This window comes from Helicoverpa zea, chromosome 4 (assembly GCF_022581195.2).
Source record: "Helicoverpa zea isolate HzStark_Cry1AcR chromosome 4, ilHelZeax1.1, whole genome shotgun sequence".
NCBI lineage: Eukaryota > Metazoa > Arthropoda > Insecta > Lepidoptera > Noctuidae > Helicoverpa > Helicoverpa zea.
In genome coordinates, this window is record NC_061455.1 from 4067822 (window position 1) to 4094514 (window position 26693).

A 26693-nucleotide genomic window follows, 5' to 3' on the forward strand; every position below is an offset into this window, starting at 1 on the left:
ATTGCCGTCCCATCGGGCTATGAGAGTGAAGGAATAGGGAGTGCACCTGTGTCTGCGCAAATACTTGTTCACTATAATATGTCCTGCGCAGTTGGCTAATCTCCTTACATGAGAACAGCCGCCGTAGCCGATAATCGGCTAGGAGGACATCATCATCATCATCATCATAATAGATCTTTAAATCTAAGGTTACCTATAAAGCTTAGCTTAGCTAAATACGCTAAGGACTAGATTTTTGAGATCATTCTGAAAGCCAATTCCGTTTATTACGATCTATAATTATACAAATATTACAGGATATTTAATGAAGTTAAAACTATGTGTTGACGATGGAATGGAATACTGGAATATACATATAATTTTAAATAACTGATTTTTGCGATGATTAACCCGTTGTATGTCGGAAAGAGATAACGAGATTATTGTTTTTCTATATTTTTTTTTATAATTAACGGCATACAAGAGGTTTTTAATTACTGATTTATGTTCTTTTTTAATGAAAATCTGTCTTTATCTTAACCTATTAAAACAATATATATAAATCGGGTCATGATTCGATAAATTGCTTGAACCAAGGTTTATGGAGTCGTACATGTTATTCATTTATTTTACATTTTTATACGATACTATACTAAAATGACTAAAAATCATATAAAACTATTAATATTGCATAATCGTCCCACCTATATTGTCACTTGCGTGACAATTTAACATACGAGCCTATCCCTATTCAAATTTGTAACTTCCATCGTGCTCTGACTTATCCCTTTTTGGGGTAAATTCATTCTGTGTTTGTTCCACATTCAGCCACTAATGTCTTTATTGTTTAATTATATCAAATGAAGCATGACAAGGTTTATTGACATAGGTACCTACGTTTATGGGAGTTCAGTATGTAAATAAAACCGTCGTCGTGGATTATGTTATCTAGGCGTCAGTTATCTAGTAGATTGAGCATAGAACAATCATGGCCGTTGTAAATTATTCACGCAATATTTCTCGAATATCATGTGCACAAAATCGTCTTAGCTCAAATTCCCAGACATCATAAACGTCTTTTTTAAAACACTAAATTACTTTGAAAACTGAACGTGGAAAGTTGATAGTAAACAGTTGTATAAGGAAAACTGATGTTTTTGCTGTGAACTTGGGTCTTACAAGTCTATAATCCGTGTCGTAACCATAGAATTGAAAATAATAATTGAACTGTATGTGGAACAAGCACCAGGCCTTACAACTAAACACCAAAATGTTCATTCGATGCCACAAGTCACAGGTAACGTTCGCAGCATTGTCGTGAAACATACAGATACAATCACAAACTATGGGGTTCTAGCACAACACGCCTAAAACTTATCTACAGGATTCAGGAACTTTTCAAAAGTGATGATCGTGGACTCAAAAGACCAATGTCAGTGAAACGTATCTCAAAAAATCATACCTTTTAGAGGTCTTTTAAATAAACTTAGATAGTACATTGTCGCGTTGTCCGAAATTTTAGGACAACGCGGTGTTTTTAGGACCTAGAACATTCCCTGACATTGGTCTTTTGGTAGATACGTAAAAGAGCAAAACATATTCGAAGTCAACAAGGAATACAAGATCACAATCAACAGAATCGTCTATCGTAGGCAATAAAATATGCATTTCAGTAAGCCTGAGTTAACATTTGGCATTTAACTATAATTCAGGTGTGAAATGGCCGTCGATTGCTCAAATTGCGATTCGACAACTAAAAATGGTTCGGTTATCGTTAAAGGTAAACGGTTTTTATTTTGGAGCTAAATAAGAAAGTAAACTTGTATTCCTTTTAAAATCGAACATCAGTAAAACAAAGGTGCAATTACAATTGAGATCTAGTCGACTACAATGCTATACAACGTTAGGTATGATAAGTAACACCGCGATAACATCAGACCTCGTCTTCATACCACTTTCCTGACCACACAATAGCCAACCAACCAAATCAATTGAGGATATAGGCACTACACTAACTGGCTACAGGAAGTTTATACATGGAATGGATTAATATAGGTACTAATAGTATGTATAAATTGGAGAAAATCTAGGAACAGTCAAATGCGCCCATACTGTGTAGACTCCAATTTGATGAGAATTGAACCACTTCATTGTGAAGGAACATTTTATCTTAGGAAGAATTTTATGTTACCGAAAATTACGTATTTAAATCGGTTTTTATGTTTGGAAAAATAATTTTTATTATCATTTGCCTCCTTCATTCTACAAATAGTTTTTTTTTAGATTGTTAAGGACGCCTTTTGAGTTAACCACTTGACCTAGTGAAACATTTAACTATTCAAATGCAATTGTATGAAATATCGGAATTATCAGTTTACTTTACAATTGTTTATTTGAAATTCGAAGACAGAAATAGTTAATTCTTAATTTATGTATAAGTTCTAGTTATGTGTCGAAAAGAAGGTTATGATCAAAGAATTCATATTAAATATAAATAATTATGTGAGATCCTTTCAACAGAACGTATCTTATGACTTGTTAGTTGATTGTAATTTTTTCGTCAGTGATTTTGATTTTATTCTGCGTTCTCTTATCAAATGTTTTTGCTCATACTTATCCAGGTCACTGTTCAATCAGTTTTGCATCTGTTCTATAATTTATATAAAACAAATTTGTTGGAAGTGTCCCACATAAACAATAGTTATTCCTACATTAAGCTCACTATATCTAAACAACATTCGATTAGATACTGGCAGGTAGAAGCTCCTACGAACTAGTTAGGTACACACTCCGTGCTAGGGTACTACAGACAGTACCGATAATACTCCTAAACTCATCGATATAAAAAATACTTTTATACACAAACTTACTCTATGACTAGGATCCAGAGACTAGGTTCCATAGACTAGATTCAAATGACTAGAATCACTCATCCTCCGTTAGGTTTTCCTTACTTCCTAAATTAAAAATAAATAAAGCGACGTTATCGGATTCTATTTAACAATATTATCTTAAGCTAGTTATCACCTATTTACAAGATTTTAATATGAGCAGCTAGCAGATCTAAAACATTTTAAAGCTAACAAATCAATTTTATGCATGAAACTGTTACGAAACCATTGTTTGTATTCTAGAAAGATTTGAAGAAAAGGAGTTTGACTTTGCCTTTCATAATAGGAGATGACAAATATGTATTGTTAACATTTAATCACACAAAATAACTACGGGCTTTGTATTTAACATATAATCATTATTATTCACATCCATTTGTATATCTACAAGGCTTCAACTCGGACAGGCAAGGTCAATTTTTCCAACAAAATATTCCGATAACAATCAATCATGTGAGTTCTGAAAAAGCAATATTATTGTTTCGTTGTACTGACATTAACATGCTGTAACTTACATAAAATTTTTCATTAATTATTGCATTTCATAAAAATAGTAAGGCGTGCTAATGTTTTGCGAGACTCCACAGACTTCATCCGTTTGCCATTTTATTTTGCAAATTAAAATATTTGTAATTTTGACCTTATTTTGCACTCAAACTCGTTTACTGCGAACTGTGTTGAAATATTACTGCCAAATGAAAAATAAACGATAAAACCACTTTATTCCGAACCTTATCAATACTGGTCTCAATGTCTTAACGTTGTACCCCACTTGGAAACCAATGTCTCGCAATTAGCGTCTCAGAACTTCAACATGATAGTGTCGTCTTGGAAGACGCCCTTATTACATGCATCAGAGTGAAATGCGTTGAGGGGCGTTGGCGGGGCTCAGGTACACAGCCCAGAATTGTCTACTAATGAACGGGCTAACACGTCAGCCGCCGCGATATCGCTCACTTTGCCCTCGAAGTGCCCTCTCACATGGAACATGAACTCCGCTTTGCCAGCGAACTCCTGCCTGCACATAAGACACAAATGGTGCGCATGTGTGTGTTGTCTCTCTGGAGCGTAGTGTGTGTGACCATGTGTGAAGTACGCCCCTCCTCCTCCCCCGCCTCCCCCTTCGTTGACCACGGTGGCAGTGGACACGGATGCCGTTGCAATCCCGTGTCCGTTCAAAATCTGCTGATTCTGATTGTGATGATGAAGAAGTTGTAGTTTCTCCTGGTTTGATAAGTGTACCTTTTCCTGTTGCTGGAAAAGAAAATTCCATCAATAAACCTATCCAAACAATGGTCCTTCTTAAGGGGTCTCAAACATTTTCTGATTAAGGATTGTTACCTGATGTTGCGTGGCTTGCTGCATTTTATCCTGTAGCAGTTTAGTATCAGGTAGATGTGATTTGGCGTGGGCGCTCCACTCGTCCCTAGTTGCGAACAATCTGCCACACAGTTCGCAGGACCAGGAGACCACCATGCCAGCAGTCGCCGCTGCCACGGCCGCGCTTGCTGCACTAGTGTGCACCAGGTTTGTATTCTGAAATATTTATAGGCATCTTGGTATATTCAGTCTTTGGCTGTTTTTTGTGGGCTTAGTATTATTTTTTGTGAATTAAGTTGAATGCCACATTTATATTCAGTAATAATACGACTATTAGGTTATATTTATGTGAGACATAATTTTTATTGTTTTCTACTTATCTAATTTGAACAAAACTACAGCAAAAGATGGATGAAATAAGGAAATGAAACACAGTTAATTTGCATGAAGGTATACACATAGATGAAGAAACAGAAAATTCAGTAAAAGAAACAACAACATAGAATGTATTTGAATCATCGATGAGTTTGATTTTGCTAATAATAACAATACCAAGTAATAAAATAATATTGAAAGAAGTTTGAACTCATGCTGTCACATCGAGAACACCTACGATCCATGCTTTGAATTTTCATTGAATTTACCGTAAAGTTGTGTCCAGGTACCTGGCACACCTGGATCGGCTGTTGGTGTGAATGTTGTTGTTGTTGCTGCTGCTGTTGTTGCTGTTGCTGTTGTTGCTGCTGCTGTTGCTGCTGTTGTTGCTGTTGCTGAGCAGCGGCAGCAGCTGCCGCTATTTCTGCCTGACTTGGTTTTGTGTCCTCTTGCTTAGTTAGCTGTGGCTTCACATCATCTAGCTTTAACGCTGCAGAAATTCAAGATTATTAGAAAAAATAGTCAAAGGGTACATGTTGTTGTAAGAATAAAAAAATCTAAACTATCTAGTAAAGCTTCTTTTATTACAATCAAGCAAAACGAAATCATTCTCAAACGGTTGAAATTATAACTTAATCCGTTAAGACTGGCAAATCAAGGAACAATAATTACAAACATTGATATAATCCATAAAACTAGTCCAAAATATTGATCTAGCTCTACACAGAAATGCTTCACTACCGTTCGAGACCTCACAACGGTAGTGATAGGATTGGTATCAAAGGCATCTATCATCACCATTACGAAGCATACTCACGTGGTATTGTGATGGTTCTTTTACCTAAAGGCGCTATGTTCGATGGCGTTATGTGTTTCAGTTTGTTCATATGTAGCACTAGTTTATCTCGGCGGGCGAACGCTTTGTTACATACTTCGCAAACGTACGGCTTTTCTCCTGTAGGAATATAAAAGACTTATTTGGAAACCTTCATGGCCGGTATGTTTGAAGCAGGGAACCGAAAACCATTTATTTTAAGAAAAGCAACATAATGATGAAATGGTCTGATTCAAATCATATAATAGGGAAAGAGAATGATGAGACTGAGTGAGTACAAACTCGTATAGATACTCTGACATGACCATATCAATAGGAAAGCAAAGTACACCAATATACGTAACAAAAGACCAGTGACCGATTTGAATCCAGTAGCAATTTTATCGTGTAGATACCAACTCACCTGTATGTATTCGCATGTGAATCGTCAGCTTATCTTTACGAGCTAAGCCTTTGCCGCAGACCGTGCACTCAAACGCTTTACTTCCTGAAATTGACAGAGAATATTTTTTAAAAGATAGGACATAGCATGATGATGATAACACTCGACCATTGGCCCAACTCGCACGGCTTCATTGCATGATGGATTTGGAGGCTTTTCGAATGATGATACTAAAGCTAATCTAAGCTCTTAATAAATGTGAAACCAAGGATACAAGCTAATAGCTTAAAAAAAGTACCTTCACTTGTTGAGCTAGTAGGTTTAATGGCTGGATGTTTTCTAACAGTAGTTGTTTGTAACGCTTTTAATCTAGTCCCCGGGTGCATCGATCCTCCCTCTGCGTACGGTTCCGTGAAAGGAATCAAGTTTGGCCTCGGTATGTTGTGCGTCACTTCTGGCGACCTGGCGAAATCAAACGAACTGTTTTATAAAAAAAACATAATAACCCTTTCTTCAAACTGCCTCGGGCAGAAAGAATAATAGGGATATTATATTTTTGGGAGTTCAAATAAGGCGAATATGCACAAACAATGAAATGACAACACAAAAAGCTTTAAAAATCAGAAGCTTTGAAATTATCAAAAGCAATGATATGATTTGAGTGAAAATGAGCAGCTGCAAACAATTTGAATGACTCACCAATTGCCAAGACTTTGTAGAACTCGAACGCCTCCTTCAAATCCCATGCCCACATCATCAGGTACGGTAAACGTGCTGTCTGGACCACCGGTGCTGGAGCTGACTTGCGGTACTTTTATAGGAGAATTGATGGTAGCATAGTGATGCTGAGTCGAGCTAACTGTGGGTGGCGATGGATGACCTTGATGAGCGTTGCCGTTCTGAGTTTGTTGCGGGAATATTATCTGACTCGACTTCTGAAAAGAATGGAGTCAGGTTACAGTAATGCATTTGTCAAACACCGTAAATGTCAAAATATCACATAGTGAAGAAGCATACCTGCATTTCTTGATGATGTCTCGCGTTATTGTTATTATTATTTTGTTGCTGTTGTTGATGCTGCTGTTGTTGTTGCTGCTGCTGCTGTTGTTGTTGCTGCTGTTGTTGCTGTTGTTGTTGTTGCTGCTGTTGTTGCTGCTGTTGCTGCTGTTGCTGCTGCTGCTGTTGTTGTTGCTGCTGCTGCTGCTGCTGTTGTTGCTGCTGCTGTTGTTGTTGCTGCTGCTGCTGTTGTTGCTGCTGCTGTTGCTGTTGTTGCTGCTGTTGTTGTTGTTGTTGCTGCTGTTCACGGCGTGCAGCGGCTGCTGCTTGTGCCATATGTTGTTGGACGGCAACGTGCGCTTCTAGGTATGCTGTTTTTTGAGCTTCTGTCATTTTGTCCATGTTAACCGTCCCATCCTGTGAACAGAGGGAAATGTTTTTCAACTGCACGAATGTACAAACTGACTGATTACTTCGTAGCTAGTTGTTTTTATAAAAAAATCTACCATTTTAATATTCCTTAAAAAAATGCATTATGCAAGATGCATGAGCGACAATATCGCGAGCCTCCGGGAAAGCACAAAAAATAATCAATTCCTGGCGTCTAGTCGGAATTACACCGCCTTCATTGAGTGTCTTTGATGCGGCTGGAGGGCCGAGGGAGGGTCGCGTTAGGGTGGCCTCCCCCGCCAGTGCATTCACCCCGCAGAAAGTGAGAACGGCCCCCTAAAGTACCCCGACTTTCATTCCGTAACACGATGTTTGAACACCCTATGCTTAATTGCCTAAATTCGGCACGCGTGCAGTTCAACGACCTCGACAGTAACCAAGATGGGGAAAGGAACCTGTGACGTATCAGATTTGCTGGGTTCAATAAACTATTCAAGGTATTAGGAGTATTAGGCAATGATTGCATGGAGGTGGTGATTGTAATTCCAAAGTCACACATTTAGGGTGACCATAACGTCACATGACAAGTAATGATGTTACTAGGCACAGAAGTATTAAATAGGTGTTCTGTGTGATTTCGTAGTTCATTGAATTTAACATTTTTTTGTCAAACAAATCCAATAAACCAAACGAATTCATCATCATACCCACATTATAACACAATGTTTAACGGATCTTATAGCATTCTGTACCATTAGACCATTCAGAGTCTGTGGCAAAGTTTACTTGTTTCATTTCGAAATGTATTGTAATTTGCTATGTAATCGTACCTAATTTGGTATGCAAAAACTGTCATAAACAAAGATATGACTTGATTATTATCGATTAGTTTCATGTTATCAAGTAGGGAAGGATTAGTCGGCGTTGGTATCTCATGGATCCTGTTGATAACGTACACACAAATATTTCCGAGAATAATTGGAAAATGTTGAGTTTATTAAGTTTGCCCATCTTCAGAATAAGGGTACTTGGAGTCTGAGCGAGTCTTTGATCGCAGTCAGTCAAGATCTATTTAATTATGTATACCTATACCTATACCCATATACCTCTTTCGTGTCTGTTGCATAAACAAATGAACGAGAGGTTCGTTGTTTGTTATTGATAAAATGTTGATCTAAAGGAAATGTTTTTACATAAGTGCTTAGTCACTTTAGCTACTCGCTTTCTCGTTTTAAGTACAAGGCCGCCTGATTCCTATTTAAATGAAAGGAAACTAACCGATACTGTTATACGGCATAATATTCTTATACTCATATTGCATAGCTATTCAGCATTTGCTATTGTTTGAATGTTGTATGACGTCCCCTTAAGGTGAGGGAGGAAACTGCCATAGGGTCCGAAGCCTCGGGGGGCCTTATCACTAATGCACTGATTAAAAACAAACTTACGTAAACGGAGGGCTTGCATATGGGGTCTGTGAGATAGGGTAAAAATGTTCCGAAGAGAAACTGATATGAAGTGACGAGATGTCAAGAAAATTATGCAAATGTAGACTACATTTTAGCTAGGGGTGGTGTTACTATTCGAGTAAAAATTTGCCAAAATTGTAAATGAGAGGAAAGATTATTCTTGTAGAAACTAAGAAAATATATTTCGACACTTAATATATAAATTCATCAGCATTTCAACCAAAGGATATCCACTGCTGATCATATGGTCCCAATTGATTTCCATTGATATATACTTTTTTGCAAGCTATTAATCTAGTTCATCAGTAGAATTCTACTAATGAACTAACTTGAATAAAAAACGAGTTAAAAGTTCCAAATAAACGACAACATGAGAATTAAAATGTACAAAAAATATAGATAAGTATAAAAATCTTACTCCAAGATCCCATAGTTGATTGTAGTAGGAACTCAAACGCATCCTACATCAATAACACTAAAAAACCACTATACAATTTCCAAAAATATCCATCGGTTACGAAGAAACATGACTTTGAACGGAACGAAAGTACTAGGCGCGCATACTTTAAGAAGAGGTCGTGGAAAGCCAAGGGCGGCGGAGCGCGTAGGGCGGATCCGAGGCGGGTGCCCTCCGCCGTCACTATGCACTAAGTGGTAAGTGCAAGTTAACCGCTGGCGAGCCTGCAAGTCGCATCGATCGCATACACTTTCTTTCCGACGTACCTGGGTAAGGAACAAGGGTACCGTCTGGCCCATTATGCATAATGGCTTTTTTGGATATGGATAGACGAAAAGCTTTGTAATGAAACTGTCTGCGGTTTAATTTCTGCTAAAAGCGGCTTATCTGTGTATGTAGTATATAAACTGAAAGATTATCATAATGAATGTTGAAAAGGATTGAATTTGTGCATATAAATAAACTAGAGATTATCTAAAAGATTATTTTAATTTTAGTAACAACTTAGGCGAATAACATTGGTACTTAATTGGGTACCAACTTGTGTTTTCAAGTTCTCTAAAAAAAGGCCTTTTAGTTTTTTTAACGTTCATGGGTTTCTAATATAGGTACATAGTTTCTGAACACAAGAAAGTAATTAAACTTGCTAAAGAATACATATAATTTATTTCTTTCAAGTAAATCCTAGACAATATGGTTATACCTAGTGTTTCAGCTAGATCGGACCAAAATAAATTATATTATTAAACAATTCATGGTAAAAAATACTACCTTACAATCTATACTAATATTATAAAGAGGAAAACTTTGTTTGTTGGTTGTAATGGATAAACTCAAAAACTACTGGACCGATTTTTAATATTCTTTCAACATTAGAAAGTTATATTATCTGCGAGTAACATAGGCTATATTTTATCCCGGTGCGGGCAGTAGCTCCCACGGGACGCGGGTGAAACCGCGGGAAAACGGCTAGTATAGTATAAAAAGAACATATTGGAAGGTAATGTTGAGTACAATTTAATCTACTAAGTACGTCATAGAAACGTCCTTTACCCAAACAAAGAAAACAACATGTTTGTTTAATTCAAAACATTGATCGTGTCGAATAACTTATCCGACATTATAGCTCACTTCAGGGTCGTAACTTTTAATACTTTACGTTGTAAACCTGAAATTTCTGTTTTATCGTTGTTTTCATAGCGAAATTGCGTGTTTTGTGGTACATCTAGAGAAGACGGATGATAGAAACTAAATTGAATAGGTTCACATATTTTAAAGTAAACGCTTTCGGCAGATATGTCACTCAAAACTGAAAATAGCCTTAATCCTTACACCTTCTGCAAATCTATTCATCATCCTCCGAGCCTTTTCCCAAACTATGTTGGGGTCGGCTTCCAGTCTAACCGGATTCAGCTGAGTACCAGTGCTTTACAAGAAGCGACTGCCTATCTGACCTCCTCAACCCAGTTACCCTGGCAACCCGATACCCCTTGGTTAGACTGGTGTCAGACTTACTGGCTTCTGACTACCCGTAACGACTGCCAAGGATGTTCAATGACAGCCGGGACCTACAGTTTAACGTGCCATCCGAAACACAGTCATTGGTGTCTAAGATATACTTAGAAAGTACATACAAACTTAGAAAAGTTGCATTGGTACTTGCCTGACCTGGAATCGAACCCGCGCCCTCATACTCGAGAGGTTGGTTCTTTGCCCACTAGGCCACCACGACTTTTTAAATCTATTATGCATAGATATTTTCTCGTAAATGACGGCGTAGGCTGATGTAGGCGTTTTTCGAAATGTATGTTTTGACTCATATTTTTCAGTATATCGTATTTTCAGTGGAAGCTAAGAGCAATGAACTACTAATTCTTTAACTGCCCAATAGAACAATTCTCTCGAACAAAAACGATTACTAATGCATTCATAAATTGTACGTCATATTCATATCTTTGAACATAATTTATTACTAATGCACTTTAAAAGATTGTTTTATGACACCAAATATCCTTCGTCCTAATCCTGAACATCGATATAGGTAATAATTAAACACGTACTTATGTACTATACGATAGCGTTATCTAATCACTATAAGGATGACACCTTTTGGAAAAACACTACAGGAATTACAGGTATTCCTGGATTGCGTAGTTTGGATTCTGCTTTGGTTATTTAGAACATGTTTATAACGCTGTGTTCAAATCAAACTGACTGTCAGCCGAATGTGAGCGAGTGTTACGTAGTTTATTGTATTTCCATAAATATTTACTGTTTCGTATACATCTAACAGACGATATGCTATGCGTAATAATATGCATAGAGGCTGATAGTCAGTTTGTTTGAACGCAGCCTAAGTCACTTAGTAGTGGTAGTTTGTTTCATGTACGTAAGTACACTGTAAGTAAGTTGTCTTAGTTTACTTTTTAAACATAGGCACTACTACAAGTTGCCTCTGTCTGAATTTCAGTTTCAAAAAGTCTCCCTCGATTTTTGAATGTCTACATTTTATGTTGACTAGGAACTTGTACGAAATGAAAAAATCACACTTGGATACATAATCTAGCTGAATTTAGAACGATTCCTGAAATGTATGTTTAGGTTAAATCGCTCGTCGCACGAAATCGTAGCGGACTGCCAAGGTTTTGGCATGGCGTGAACATTGTTGTACATATTTGTGCCTAGTAAATACTTCGGCTATTTTAAGTTTAGTGGCAAGTTAAGTGTTTATGTATGCAATCAAGCATGGCTATTTACTACACGTGAAAACAATTGCCTGATCATTATTTATTTTATTTTACGTAAGATGACACTTAATTTATACCTACTTCTTTCAAGAGCCAAAACTTTCCCCCTTCGTTGAATTGACAGAAACAGTTATAAAAATACTGGAAATCCGTATCCATCAAAAATCATGGCGTGTGGAAGTAATGTAGATGTAACCGGAAATTAATAGGAACCATTATTCACGGAAGTTTAAAAATAATGCGGTAATATAGCCCTCTTTCAAAAACTTTCCCTTGACTTAGATTGTTAAAACGATAAGTCAGTCGCGATTGTAACAATACGCTCCAAAGGACCCCTAATTTATATGAACCTTCCAAAATTTATAGTTTCGTTTCAGCAAAGTTTAAACTTTAGTGTCGTAATAAAGTTGCGTATTTAGATAATCTGTATGAAGTGTATGAAAGCCATGTGATGTGACGAGGGGAAGGCTTCAACCGTTTCAGTGCAAGTGGTGTTCAGGGTAGGTCGTGCGGTCCCCCGCGGGGCGGAGGGAGGCCGTAGTAGGAATATCCTTCACCTCCCGCGCTAGGTCAGGGTTAACGGTACCCCCGAGCTCGGGTGACGGAGCCACCTTCGACCTTGGATGGGATGCGTGCGTTAATGCACTTTGTATAAATATAGAGCATAGTGCCCCCGCTCGCTGGATATAGAACAGATTTTGCTCAAAGCAAGATTGAAACAAAGTTAGCGGTTGTAGCCACCAAGAAGAACTCCTTACTAGTTTATCGACCTTTAGTTTACATAGTATTCTTCATCGCCTTGAGTTTACATATCACTTATTATTCAAATAGTCTCCGGTCTCAAGGGTCCAATCTATAATCTGCCGCAAGCAGACTTTCAAGTAAGTAAATTACAGGGAGTGTCATAAAAACAAAACGTCCATGGACATGCGTAGCCAATTCCCGCGTCGCCAACAGACGTATTGCGCAGCCGACATCGCGAACAACCTTATAACTATCGCATTAGAGCAGATAATTCATTAACTATACTGGCTACGTGGAAATCAAATATATGCGTTCAGTAATAGTTCACAGAACGTCTTTATTAAGGTTCAAATTTGGAATACGAACAGCGTTTCCTTCAGTGGATTCTGTCAAGGGACTTTTGTCGTTAGCGTGAGCGGATAAGGTTGAGATTTGCGTGAGGAGCCGGCCCGGGTGGTGGGTGGAAGTGGGTCGATACGAGCCGGGCGTCGGGCGCGCCGATCGATAGTGGAGAGGGGCGCTACCCCGGCGGCCGTGCATCGCCTGCCGCGTGCCTACACACTCGACAACAATACATTTCATATCTAAGTGCCTTACTTTGTCAGCACATAATGGGGGAACATCTTGTGAAATCTGAGCTCACATAGCCAACCTGAGAGGAAGAAGTGACGGAATATGTTCACATTTATTCATTTGTTACCTCACTGTATCAAGGACATTGGACAATGGCGCTTCCGTTATCTGTGGAGCTATTTTCAGTGCGTTGTCAGAGCGACGTCCAAGAATAGTTTAGGGAAAAGCCTTACTTGTAGGTACGCCACTAAAATTATGAATGATTTCTTTTTTGTGTTTGAATAAATTCAATCCTTCACATAAATGATGATGACGAAATAAATTGTCAATATTTTCTTACTATCCATCAAGAAATCGATCGATGACTGACCATTGACCAACGAGACATATTGCTACAGACAGCCACAGTTTCGTTGCATGACAATACGCACGGAGTTCGTCATGACGTTAAAATATGCATGCAATCATCATGTTGTTTCCCCAAGGGCTGGGGTCAAGCAGAATTCGAAATTACATTTCGTACTGTTTAATGTCTGCTACTGCTCAAGCCTATATTTATGGTAATACTGATCATAAATCATTTAAATATATGAATAATTGTTTGATTTATTGCCTACTCTATAAAAAGAAGTAAAAAAAATATAGTTATAACAGTAATTTTGAGTAGAGAGAGCCATAGCAAAATAGGTGGAGATTGTGATGGATAGGTAAAACAGTTTCTACAGGACATAAGTCTATTTAATCAACCTTTATTTTAATGTAATGGTAACTACATTACATACATGCAAGCAGCTGGAAGATAGGAAATTAATTGACTTCAAATAATTTGGCCACGGCATAAAGGGACATTTTCGTGGGAACAATGACATATTTTTGTTATCTCATCTTACCCCTTTCTCTTGCCCACATAATATTTATGTAGGTTCTATTGATTAATTTTTATCTTTAGATTGTTTGTTGCCAACGTTCGAATTGTTTAATTTTTTATTTGGTTACCTACTTTAAAAGCTTATATTCGGAAGTTACGTGTTCCATACGTATTTACTTATTTTTAGAAGATTGATTGAAAAAGTACGTATGTCAGTATTTCTTATTAAGTTACACATACAAATAAGTAGTGAGTTAAACATACAGTTATAATAAGTTCGCGTGCTTATTTCTCGAGTCCAAACGTTCGTCGGTAAGTTTCTTGAACAATCATGTAGTTTGTGCGCGTATTGCAGACTTATCGATTCTACAAATTGTTTCTGATAAGTTCACTAACATTTTGCATTCAACTGTATGGCATGTATTTAGACTGAAACTTTTTCATCGTCGCGTACTACATATTTCAAGAAAGAAAGAGAACTGAAAACGATTTCCATACGTTTTAATTACAAATTAATTATGACACAAAATTAAAAGCTGAACTTTTAACGAGAGAGATCATACAGTAGAGTGAATAAAGTATTGGATAAATTCACGTAAGTATAAATTAAACTTTACTGGATTTTCAATCTAGCCAATATACCCCAGGCTATGTAAAGTCTGGGCCCTTGGATGTCTACTACAGAATCAATGTACAAAAAGGCTACCAATTTATTGTATTCAAATAAACGTAAAAAGAAAAGAGTTTTACTGAAATCGTGAAAGTAAATGGCATTATTTATTCTCACGCCAGTTGACAGGCTTTTGGTGGATCGTCCTTGGGAGTCCTGATATAGGCTGACCTTTACGCGCCAAAATAAACCTTGATGTTGATGTACGCTTTTCATTGGTTATTAATAAACCAGCCGTTTTGGGACAGAGCGAGTTGGATTGCGTGGGTTTTTAAGTTTTGGATAAACAGGGATTTTGTAGCCAGTTTTTTTCATGCATGTTCAAGTGCGAGCTACCCAATATTTTCATATTGAAAAACTACGCTCTATAGGTACATATCGCTAGTCTTACTTCCCAAACCTTTTCACTAACCAAAGAATAGGGATAACGAAACCAATATAACAAATTTTATTTACAACACACAGACAATACCTATTTTCAAAGATAAATTTTCCTCCCATTAAGTTAAACTGTAGATAGAAACTTAAACACAAAATCGGCGATAAAACTGCGAGAGCCAGACAGCACCGGTTAAAATACGAGTGGTACGTGGTCTGCCTCAGATAAAGCATATGATGGATGCTGCAGGGACGCAAATAAAAACGACTTTATTTTTCATGGCTTTCGGCAATTATATACATAGTCGGTGAGTTTCTTGGCAATTATGTATGCTGTAAACCGTTTTATTTTTAGTTTTAAAATTACACTACATCATATCATTTGGAGAAAAACGATTGATTTTAAGTGGCTAGAAGGAGACTCGGAAAAGAGAGACGGTCAATTTAGTGTATACCTACAATTTTAACCATAATGGTTATGAAAAATGAGAAGGAAAATAAATGATTGCAAAGAAAGACACATTGCAGTGACTTCGTTTTAGGGAGTTCTATTATCCATTGTATATTCTTAAAGACAAGTACATATTTAAGAAATAGCAAGCTACCATAAAAAAAGTAAAAATAGATCTAGAAAGGAATATTATTTTTGAAAAAATAGGCATTACTTTTTGCCTTTTGCCCACGGTACGTTTTACCACAAACCACCAACACATACATAGATATGTAGCATCCCCACAGATTCATGGAAAGAGGAAGAGGTTTGCTATCAGCGGGTTCAAGGGCGTTGCATACTGCGCTCAGCGGTCTTGCCTCACCAGGTCTGTCTCGCCGTGGGGGGAAATGCTGCACTAGCAATTATCATAGTATTTGTAGGGGGTATCTAACGTGGTTTATTTATAGAATAACGTGGTTGTTTTTTTGATTTGGATATTGTTTTATGTGAACTTTGCTGTTGCGTGTTGTCAGCTACTTAAATCCGCTAAGAAACTTTACTGTTTTGATAATGTAGAATTCTAAACTATGTTATGAACTAACGACTAAGACGAAACGGCGGCGACGACCGACGATGCGACGACAAAGGCACAATGGATATTTTTATCTACGAAATAATTACTCTCTGCGGCTTTACATAGTTGCGAAGTATGTAGTTCCATCCAGTGTTCCAATAAAAGTATCCCCCAATGACAATCATGATCTGTCAATCTTATTTTTTAACTGGTGTTCCAGCGCTGGCATTTATATTTGTACCTGTTTATTTCTGAAAATTACTTTTACGGATTTTATCGCGGTTATATTGATATTATTTAATCCCGACGTTTCATTTCATATTTTAGTTACAAGCAACTACCTTACATTGTGTTGTTTATTGATAATCCGATTCATGCAATACGAACTCACTGTATCCTTAGGTCTAGCAGTTTTCGGTTTGGATTTTGACAGTTTCTTTGCGCGATAAAATTCGTAAAAGTAGTTGTACCTGGTAAATATCGGTCAAAATAAATACTGACCTGAAAGTTGATAGTAGAGGTGACGATCTTCATGGACTCGGCGTAGTTTCTCAGCACGGAGTCGGTGCTGAGGCAGCTCTGGCGCCACTCGTACAGCTGCTCCAGCCGCGTCACACAGCGCTCGCAGATCTTCTTCGGCAGAAAGTCGTCCTTCGATATCTGCTGGATTTACCGGGGAACTTATTAGACTGGCTGTTAAGAAGCTGAATGCACCCAAAACACTCTCTATCTCTCTCATACGTAATACATAAGTAAGTAATACAGATATTTTTGTAGATGGAAGATCATTTTAAGAGGTAAGTTTATAATTTTTTTGTATCGAGAAAACTTTTCGAGAACGTGTTTTGAAATTAACAGGGTTCTCAGAAATATGTAGAACATTAATATATATTTTTTTTCGCCGTCAAAAACTACAGATTTGGCCAAAAAATTGTTTGTGCCTAGCCAATTTCGGCATTAAGCGCTTTAATGGAGATAAACATTTTAATCTATACTTATATTACAAAGCTGAAGAGTATTGTTTGATTTGAACGCGCTAATCTTGGTTGAAAAAATATTTCAGTGTTAGATATCCAATTTATCGAGGAAGGTCCGGATTCGTGCAGAGGTGAAACCGGTGGCAGAAGCTAGTCAAGTATATGCATATAAACTGTAGTTTTCTGTTATGAATGTCAGATATAACCTCAGAGACTGAACTTAAAAAGAAAATATTATATTTACTGAGTGGTAGATACTTCATAGATTGAACCTGTTTTAAGACTTTCCATTTTGTATATTTAATTTCATCTAATGTTGCTTCTAATTATTATAATATTTTTTACTTATGTTTAGATTTACCGTCAGTAAAAAAATAGCTGTTTTCAGTATGTGAGGCGTAAAAAATTGTATAAAAGTATGCAAAATACTGCGATTCCAGTTATGTCTAAACAAGAGGAAAACCTTATAACAAAGAAAACTACTACTTAATATCTCATTACTGCACTAAATCAACCAAACAAAATTGCTTGCTCACTAATCCTCGATCGGCGGTCACTATTTATTAAATACTCGTGTCATTCTACTTTGACCTCTATTCCCTACAACATAGAAGTTAGGGTCAAAAAAGGAGAGATTATGTGACACGTGACGATTATTACCAACATCTCTGGTAATCCTTGATTCTTCGTACATGGGGATGCGTGTGTTGTGATCTACTTCAGTTCGTCGGCTAGGTGCGGGGTCAACGAACCCAGCTCGGCATTACGAATGCAATATTAAAGAAAGAATCGATAGCTTCTGTAACAAATGTGACTTGCCAAGTTCGTGACTCAATCCGTTCTTCTTAGATTGTTTTATGTTGTAGGATTTATAGACATTGTACGAGTAAGTTTTTTAGTTATTGAATTTTCTAATATCGTTATTATGAATGAATGTCATTTTGTGTATAATGCAGGCTTATTAATGAATACGCACTTTTTTATTTGTTTTTAATCAAGCTTTGCTTTGGTTTAAAATTATCATTTTTGATCTAGTCATTTCTTGAAATTTATACGCGAAATTGTATTATTATTTTGGGATCTGGAATACAATATGTCCAAAATATTAATATTTTATGAGGAAAAAAAATTAAAATATAGTGTAGCCGACTTCATAGATACGTATCTAATCATAAAAAAAACTCAACAGGTATTGTGCGATTTGGGTATATCTTGTTGTGTTGGTTCGTAGCGCGGCGTAGAGCGCGTGCGCTACGAGAGCTACGACCGGCCGCTTCGTAGCACCTTACTGCACTTCTTTGCTTTACAATACCACTGTTTACGTTGCACTTTACATTTCACTGGATATTACGTCATCACATATTTTCAATAATGTCACCAGTTCAATTCTTCTTGAAAATATGCCATGCCACGGTAAGTCAAGGACAAAAGTCCGAGAGGCAGTACAAAGGGCTCACTCACCATAGTCGGCAGGCAGGTCCTGAGCTTAAACAAGATCTGGCGCTGCTCAGACTCCTTATCGAAGATGTGGAGCCTGGGACCGCTCTTCAAGGAGCACAGCCGACAGAGGTCGGTGAACGCCGTGAAGTTGAGGTCCTCGGGCTCGGTCATCGCGAAGCACCTGATGAGGAGGTCAAGGAGGCAGGAGTTGTCCATGTATACGGCGGTGGTTCTCGGGTGGCGGGAGACAGGGTCAGCGTCGCATGTCGCGGGTGAGGAGGCGTCGCTCCGCCGCTGCGTCCGGGGGGCACTGGGGCCCGGCGGCCCTCGCACCCCCTCGCCCCCCTCGCCCCCCCTCGCCCGCGCCCGCCCCGCACCGCACGCAGCCGCCGCGCTCTGTCCCCTCCGACCGAGGGTGGCGTCCAAGGAAAACGCCAGTTTTCCCATTTAGTGTCTCAGAATGTCTGTTTATCGATATGCAATTGATTTTATTGTTTGTTTGTGTCTGTCTTTGTTTTTTTTTTTCAGTAATATACATTTAGATGGCTATGGGGATGGTGTTTAGGTAGTATATGTGCACTAACATTGTATACTAGCTTCCGTTCGCGGCTTCGCCCTCGTGGTGTGTTGATAATAGGCCTATGTATTAATCCAGGGTATCACCTATCTACATAGCAAATTTCAACCAAATTGGTCCAGCCGTTTTTGCGTGAAAAGATAATAAACGTACATCCATACATTCTCAAAATTTTACATTTTACATTTATAATATTAGTAGGATAATATTAGTAGGATTAGCCATGTGTAAATCAGATATATTTGTTTCAGCTACTTGCCAGCGTCTTCATTGAAAATAGAATCATCAGGAAACGACTGTTACGATTCCCAACTTCAGGTATATAATACGATTTTCCAAGCTTAAATAATTTCAAACCACATCTTCAAATTCCTGTAAAAACAGTTTCCACTCATTTTCCTAACAAAACTGCGATAGCCAGTACACGACCTTATCACTGTGTTCACGATCCATTAACATTATACCGGAGAACGACTGGCACAACTTGGCACACGGCTACACATTGAACTTAAACTAAACTAGCAGATTGCAATACTCTTGAGAATTGGGCTATTGGGCTTAACAACCAGCGCTAAACTAAGATGTCAAGGTACACTGGTCTTGTCATCCGACCTCTTTTCACGACCTACAAACGTCAAGTGTCATAATTAATCGGAATTTTATTACAAAAGCAATAAAAATACAATAATTATAATGTCTGTTGCATCGTCAGACACTGATGCGGATTACCATGAGTATTCGGAGCGAACTCTGGCCATCATCAAACCGGAGGCGTATGAAGACGCCGAGGCGATTGAGAACACCATACGGAACAATGGATTTAATATTCTTGCGGTGAGTAGATTTACTGATTACCTATTAAGGCTCGAGCAGACCGGATGCGTATGCGTAACCACGCGCGTAGTCACGCGCGTAGTTACGGCGTAACCATGAGTTGTAATGTATGGAAATGTATGAGACAGGCCACACCGCTTGCGTAACGACGCGCGTGTCTACGTTACGCAAGCGGCAATACATTTCCATACATTACAACTCATGGTTACGCCGTAACTACGCGCGTGACTACGCGCGTGGTTACGCATACGCATCCGGTCTGCTCGAGCCTTTAGTCCGGTAAATTTAGACATATACCTAATAGTGTTCAAATAACAATAATTCCCGGAAAGCCAAATTTTGGCGGAAAGCTTGGGTTCACCATCTATACTAATATTATAAAGCTGAAGAGTTTGTTTGTTTGTTTGAACGCGCTAATCTCAGGAACTACTGGTCCGATTTGAAAATTTTTTTCAGTGTTAGATAGCCCATTTATCGAGGAAGGCTATAGGTTACGACTTTTTATCCCGGTACGGGAAGTAGTTTCCACGGGATGCGGGTAAAACCGCTGGCAGAAGCTAGTTACAAATAAAATATTAAAAGTCCCTACCGATCCCATTTGTGTGATACACATACAAGTATGTTTACATTGAAGATATTATGCGAGTAACTTAGTAAGCATGAACACCAACTATGTTAGGGCTGGTTAGTAGTACCAAAATTTTAACAACAATAAATGGTAACCAGTCTGCTACGCAGTACCTATCAGGATTAATTACTTCGAGTCCGCTAGATGTGGAGGCAATTCTATACTCGTAGATACATCCTCCTAATAGTTTGTATGTAGGTATGTTTGTTCCTGTTTGACTCAAGTAGTAGTAACAAATAAAGACAAAACTTGACTGTAATAAGTTTAACACATCAAAATAAAGTGTAGAATATCTACTTTTTGTTTGGGTATGGGAAGTAGTTTCTTCAGGAAGCGGGTAAAACTGCTGGCAGAAACTGGTTTAACCTACCTGTGAGCTTCCACGTGATAAGCTTTATACCTAACCAGTACCTTGTTTGCAAACTTGGTTATATTAAAAATAGAAAAAAATACTTCAGAAAAAGCAGGTAGCTCAGTCTAGCACGACAATAAAATACAGTAACAAAATATAAATAGCTGACTAACGGTCAATATTTCAAGGACTTTCTATTTTTAACTTGGGTAAAATTAACCAATATTTTGTCCATGATTCGTAACATTAATACAAAGTAATATTATGTATAGATATAGTAAGCAAACTGTATAACTGTATAATATTATCGTGCACATTAATCTCATCGCTCCGTTATTACTGAACTATTAAACACAAATGTCGCCGCACGCACGTGTTACAATGTTTTATAAACGATGTTATTTACTTAGTTTATGCGGCTTTATTGTGCTCTATTACTTATTACTATGTTACGTATTATATGAATTGAAAACTTTGCTAAATATATGTATAACTTCCCTTTAAAATACCTCTTAATATCGTTTAATAAAAACATGTACAAATATTTACTGTATTCGCGGCTGGAGATTATCGTGTGTACAAAAACTTCAAAGGGGATGTACCTACCTATTATAGTAAAGCTACATCGTATCTCAACGTTCTCTTTTATGGTCGGAAAATCTCTAGTCACGTTTTTAAGTTTTAATACAAGCTGTTTGCGTCAAGGATGTAAATAAGCTAATGATTCTCGACCCAAATCAACAAAAAAATTGGTACGTAATTTTTTTTTTTTTAATTTTTTTCGGAATTCCGTCAATGTCATCTAGCCGTATTTAAACTTGGCGCGTGTGTTACTGGCCTTAAAACCGTGCTGCGCCTTCACACAAACGCAAACACCGAGCATACGCAACGATTATTCATATTCGTCCTCCTCCTGAAGTATGGCACAAATGCAAATCAACACCTTATATGCCACTTTTCAGGAATATGTAGTTTCATTCACTTCTGTATGGCTACAATTCTTCTCGAAATTGAGTTTAATATTATGCTTATAGCAATATTTTTTGAGCTTTTGTGTTTGCAAATTCCCCTAAATGAAATCACGTAATAAAATGCAGACCACGTCTAATACAATAAAAGGAGAGTGACCATCCCCTCGTGTCCGAACTAGCCGCGTGCCGCCGGCGTTTCTAAGGGTTGTCTGTGATATGCAAACTCATATCGACGTTTATCAGGACAGTTGAAGAAGGGTAAAATCACTATTCACAAAAATATTCTATGAAAGAAGCTTTTTGATTTTTTGATCCTGCCCTATATCAGGGTTCGCTATCAGGGCTAAAATCAAGTTTATAGTGATTGTTCAACTTTTCTAATATTAGACACAGCTGAAGACTTTGGTTTTAACTTGAACATGCTGTCTCAGTAGCCGCCGTAACCGGTCGTAAATATGTTACATATTTTTTTCAAAGCAACACCATTTCATAAGAAATCAAATTTTCTACAAGATAGATAGATATTTTAGACTAATCACCAATTACCGCGATTATATCAAGGGCTCTTCACCAAGCATTCGTATTCTTGGATCGCCATCCCCTCACGTCCGCTGGCCGCGTGCCGCGAGCACTGCAAGGGTTGTTCGTCATATGCAAAACTCGTATCGTCGTTTATCAGTCATAAAAATATGTTATGGAGGAAACAAAAATGAATTGAATTATTGTTTGACTGAAAAGTAAGTAGGTACTGTTTGATACTATTTCAACTGCTCTGGTACAAACTTATGCAATAAAATAATAGGTAGTTTATTTACAAGGCATGCAACAAAAGTTGAAAATAGCTATGAAGATTATAATTGGGCTACTTTAAAACAACTCCTTTAAATATAAAATTGAGTTTTCTTCAAGATTTCATACAATACCTAATCACGAAATATTCGTATTCTTGGATCACCATCCCCTCATGTCCGCTGGCCGCGTGCCGCGAGCACTGCAAGGGTTGTTCGCGATATGCAAAACTCATATCGACATTAGAGGGGCGCCTTCATTATTCCGCGTCACATGCAACCCTTGTTAGGAATAGGGTTGGCGACTTTGAGTTGAGAAATAGCAGAATAGATTTTGTGTCTTGTAATTGTTTCAATTTTGTGACATGGAGTCATCCTGTTTTTTGAAACTGTAAAGAATTGAAATAGTTTTAAGATTTTTTCAAAAATAAAGAGATGTAAAGTTAGAACTGTACTACTCGGAACTGTACTACTACGAACTCGGAACAGTACTACTACGAACTCGGAACAGTAGTACTACGAACTCGGAACAGTACTACTACGAACTCGGAACAGTAGTACTACGAACTCGGAACAGTAGTAAATGGGTTACTACTGTTCCGAGTTAGCGTTAAAGACCAAAAGCTATCCAGACCGAATTGCTGTTAACTGAAAACTTGCTATAAATAAATACAGTGTTTCCTATAGTGTTACTGTTACATCCTTTTATCGTCCCACTGCTGGGCACAGGCTTCCTCTCACATGGAGAAGGATTCCTATAGTGATCCTTCTGAAATTATGAAATATCATAACTACTTACTTACCTACATTTAAAACATACGATGGTCACTTATTGTGTAAAACTGCGAAAAAAACATGTATTTTGAAACAAAATTCGTACCAACCCTAACTCTGCGACAGATCTCGGAGCTCTCATGTCAGCCACCGCTGTTATCTTTGGAAACCGTAGAAAAAACTAATTACGACTCCCCATTGACGTTTCGAGGGGACACTGTTTATTATCGCACATGATAATAAATCGATATCTGAATGTGCTCTAGTTTTTTGCCTATTATTTGAGAGATAACCACTTTTGTGCGTTGCTAAAAAGGGAAACGTAATTCACAAATGGAATTTTATGTGACATATAATATCATCGTCATGCCTAGGTTTCATTGGAGCGTCTTTAAATTAACTTGCCTTTCGAAACACCCGTATCGCTATTTAGCCAATATGTTATTACAGTAAATGTACAAATAAAAAGATTTGTGCAAACAGACGTACAATCTATTTCAAAGAAAAGGTCGTATTTATCTCACCTTTATACGTAAACGTATTACTTATTCAAAGAAAAAGTACCGACACATCCGCGTAGCAACTAGTGACTTGAAGGAAATCGGTCGCTACGCCAGTTGCTACGCGCGCTACGTTATTATTCATTTTAGCGGGCAGGTTGGAAATAACAACTATAAAGTACTTTGTGACCTCAAGTACTTGGTCATTGACCTCATGTTTTTATTATTTTGTAATCTACTTCGCCCTAATACTGAAAGTTACTAAGCAATAATGTATGGCTATAAGCAACAAATGTGTAGATATCTTATAATCGTTGACCATTCAGACTTTGAACTATTGTCACTATTTATCTATTTTATCAGTAATTTGGATACTGATAGATACTGACCTTGTCTGTTATAATAGGTTTTAATGCCATTATTAAATTGTCGACAAATACCTGATGTCTAGCACGGGATTATAGATTTGCACTTAAAATCTAAGCAAGCATTGTGTCGAATATTGTTTAGACTTGCTTTTATACTCCTAAAATGATTCATCATCATCAGCCTATCGCAGTCCACTGCTGGGCATAGGCCTCTCCAAGTGCACGCCACTGAGATCGATTTTCAGCTAAAATGATTAAAGAAACTGAATTAATAAAAAAATCACAATACCTATGTTTTCCATTGAACATTTGAGGTGGCTTTTATAAACTTTACTAACTCGCGTATTGGGGCGGATTCAGTCTCTGAAATGGTTTTGGTCACATCCGTCCGATATGGACAATCACAAAAATACATGAAAAAGAAGAGATTAGACGTCACAAGTAAATAAGGGCCGTGGGCACAGTGCCCACTGCAGCAAATCCACTCCTTGCTTAAGGAAAAATGACAAGTTTTAGACTTTTGAAATCAGTTTTCGTAAATCTTTCATTAGTGGTTTTGTTGACAATAAATGTACATACCATGTTGCATCCGCATCATCTAAAGGCAGATTGGAAAGAACCTATACTTAGCATTAAGTCCTTTGTACATGTTCATGTTGTATTAAGTTTAAATAAATAAACCTCATGTTTATGACAGAGACGCCACGTCCACCTAACTCCTGAGCAAGCGGCAGAGCTGTACAAAGGTCACTACGGAAGCCACCATTTCCCACACCTGGTGGCGCACATGTCCAGTGGCCCAATCATCGCGTTGGTACTCACTGCTAAGAACGGCATACAGAAGTGGAAGACGCTGATGGGACCTGCTATGTGAGTAAGACCCAAAGCGTTGTAGGAGAATATCTAGGACTTACAGGTTCGGTCAATCAGCTTTGAGACATGGTCGTGAACAGTGGTCATGCCCTCTTTGTATGAAAATGTAAGGTCTCGTCCAAATGGTGGGACAATAATAATGGACTGGTGATGAATTGAACCGAGGAATGAGCCCTTGATACTCTTTTGTTTTGACGGTCAAATTCCAAATGACTGTCAAAAATATTTTGAAGTTAGCTTTTGGGTGGATGAATGAAAGTTGATGTTTTTTTTTTAAGATTTAGGTTATAGGCGTGTTACTTTATAATTAAGTATCTGTCAATTATCTATTAACATTATATCAATTGTTTTGTAGGGTACTGGAAGCTCAAGCCTACTGGCCGGACAGCTTGCGAGCGTGTTACGGCAGACGCACCAAGTATGGAGACTACTTCAATGGTCTGCACGGCAGTGAAAATCACGCCGAGGCGCTTAGAGAGATACACTTCTTCTTCCCTTCCAGTAAGTATGACGAAGCCCGAGAATTTATGAACTCACGCTTACACGATTTTTTGGTAGATCTATGGTTTAAACTTCGTCGTTTAAACTTTGTCGGTTTTCTTCTGAAAAATTTGTAATCCTTCTCTGTAGTCTTAACGTTTATGATTCTGGTATCTTACTTTGTATTGCAATTATGTAGTAAGTAAGAAATATAGTAAGTTGTATTTTTTTTAAGAAAATTGGTGTCAAATTTTGTGGTGGGGAGTTATGTAGGAACACATGTAAGTATGGCAGAGTGCTAGGTAAGCAAAAACGTGTGAGAGCGTGAGGCATGAGAGGCACGGACAGTTACTGCGCACTGGTCCGAGTGAAAGGTTCTTTCTGGGTTTACGCGAAATATATCAGGTATCCGAACACCGTGTTTCTCTCAACCCCCTGCATCCCCGACCAGACGAGGCAATACTCAATTAGAGATCAATCGAACCACCGATCCCTATACCAGAAAAAAATATTTTCTTTGTAATGCCTAATAACTCTAAATACTTGCTTCGAAACAACCAAGGTTTTTAAGCTTATTTACTAAGAATTTTCTTTGAACAGTGGTGGTAGGCCCTTTGCTTCGTCACTGGCAAGTGAACGACTACATACAGAGACATCTCACGCCAACTTTACTGCCTGCACTCACTGCGTTGGCGCACGAGCGTCCCGCGGAACCGATTCTATGGTTAGCCGAACATCTCCGAAGGCACAACCCGAATGAACCCGAACTCGCGCCTCAGCCGCCCGAGCAGAGGGAAGATAGACGCTGTCATACTCCGCAGGAATCTGAAGAGTCGCTTGTGAAATAGATTTTATTCTCAGTGTGTTAGAGTTCACTTTTGATTATACGTTTGGAATGATACTTGTTTTGTTTTTAAGTTACCGTTGATATTGAGTTTAGTTTTCGATACTAAAGAATTGTATCAAACTTGCAAAGAAATAGGTAAGTACCCAGTTTTAAAAACGCGTAGCTAGCTAAACCTATCTTGGCTATCTTGTTTTATGTATTAC

General features: G+C 37.9%; 2 protein-coding genes across 2 annotated transcripts; one reads left to right on the forward strand and one right to left on the reverse strand.

Moving 5' to 3' along the window:
- Positions 1–266: 266 nt before the first annotated feature.
- LOC124630147 (zinc finger protein 90) lies at positions 267–18714 on the reverse strand. Its single transcript, XM_047163882.1, is given in 11 exon segments — positions 267–4124; positions 4212–4406; positions 4835–4906; positions 4970–5127; positions 5383–5520; positions 5804–5887; positions 6081–6244; positions 6482–6705; positions 6800–7195; positions 16583–16744; positions 18520–18714. Coding segments are annotated over 11 exon segments (2154 nt in total). The 3' UTR covers positions 267–3758.
- Positions 18296–26544, forward strand: LOC124630150 (nucleoside diphosphate kinase homolog 5-like). The gene is made up of 6 exons (XM_047163885.1): positions 18296–18471; positions 19327–19393; positions 19788–19909; positions 24988–25160; positions 25519–25664; positions 26244–26544. The coding sequence occupies exons 1-6, from the start codon at positions 18430–18432 to the stop codon at positions 26489–26491; spliced, it is 798 nt and encodes a 265-aa protein (XP_047019841.1). The 5' UTR covers positions 18296–18429; the 3' UTR covers positions 26492–26544.
- Positions 26545–26693: the final 149 nt, after the last annotated feature.

Excerpts from the sequence above, each read along its gene's own strand:
- LOC124630150 (XM_047163885.1), top strand. The coding sequence starts at position 18,430 with ATGTCACCAGTTCAATTCTTCTTGAAAATATGCCATGCCACG. Across the intron at positions 19,394-19,787 it reads GTTACGATTCCCAACTTCAG|ACACTGATGCGGATTACCAT; the intron begins GTATATAATACG and ends TTGCATCGTCAG. Across the intron at positions 25,665-26,243 it reads ACACTTCTTCTTCCCTTCCA|TGGTGGTAGGCCCTTTGCTT; the intron begins GTAAGTATGACG and ends TTCTTTGAACAG.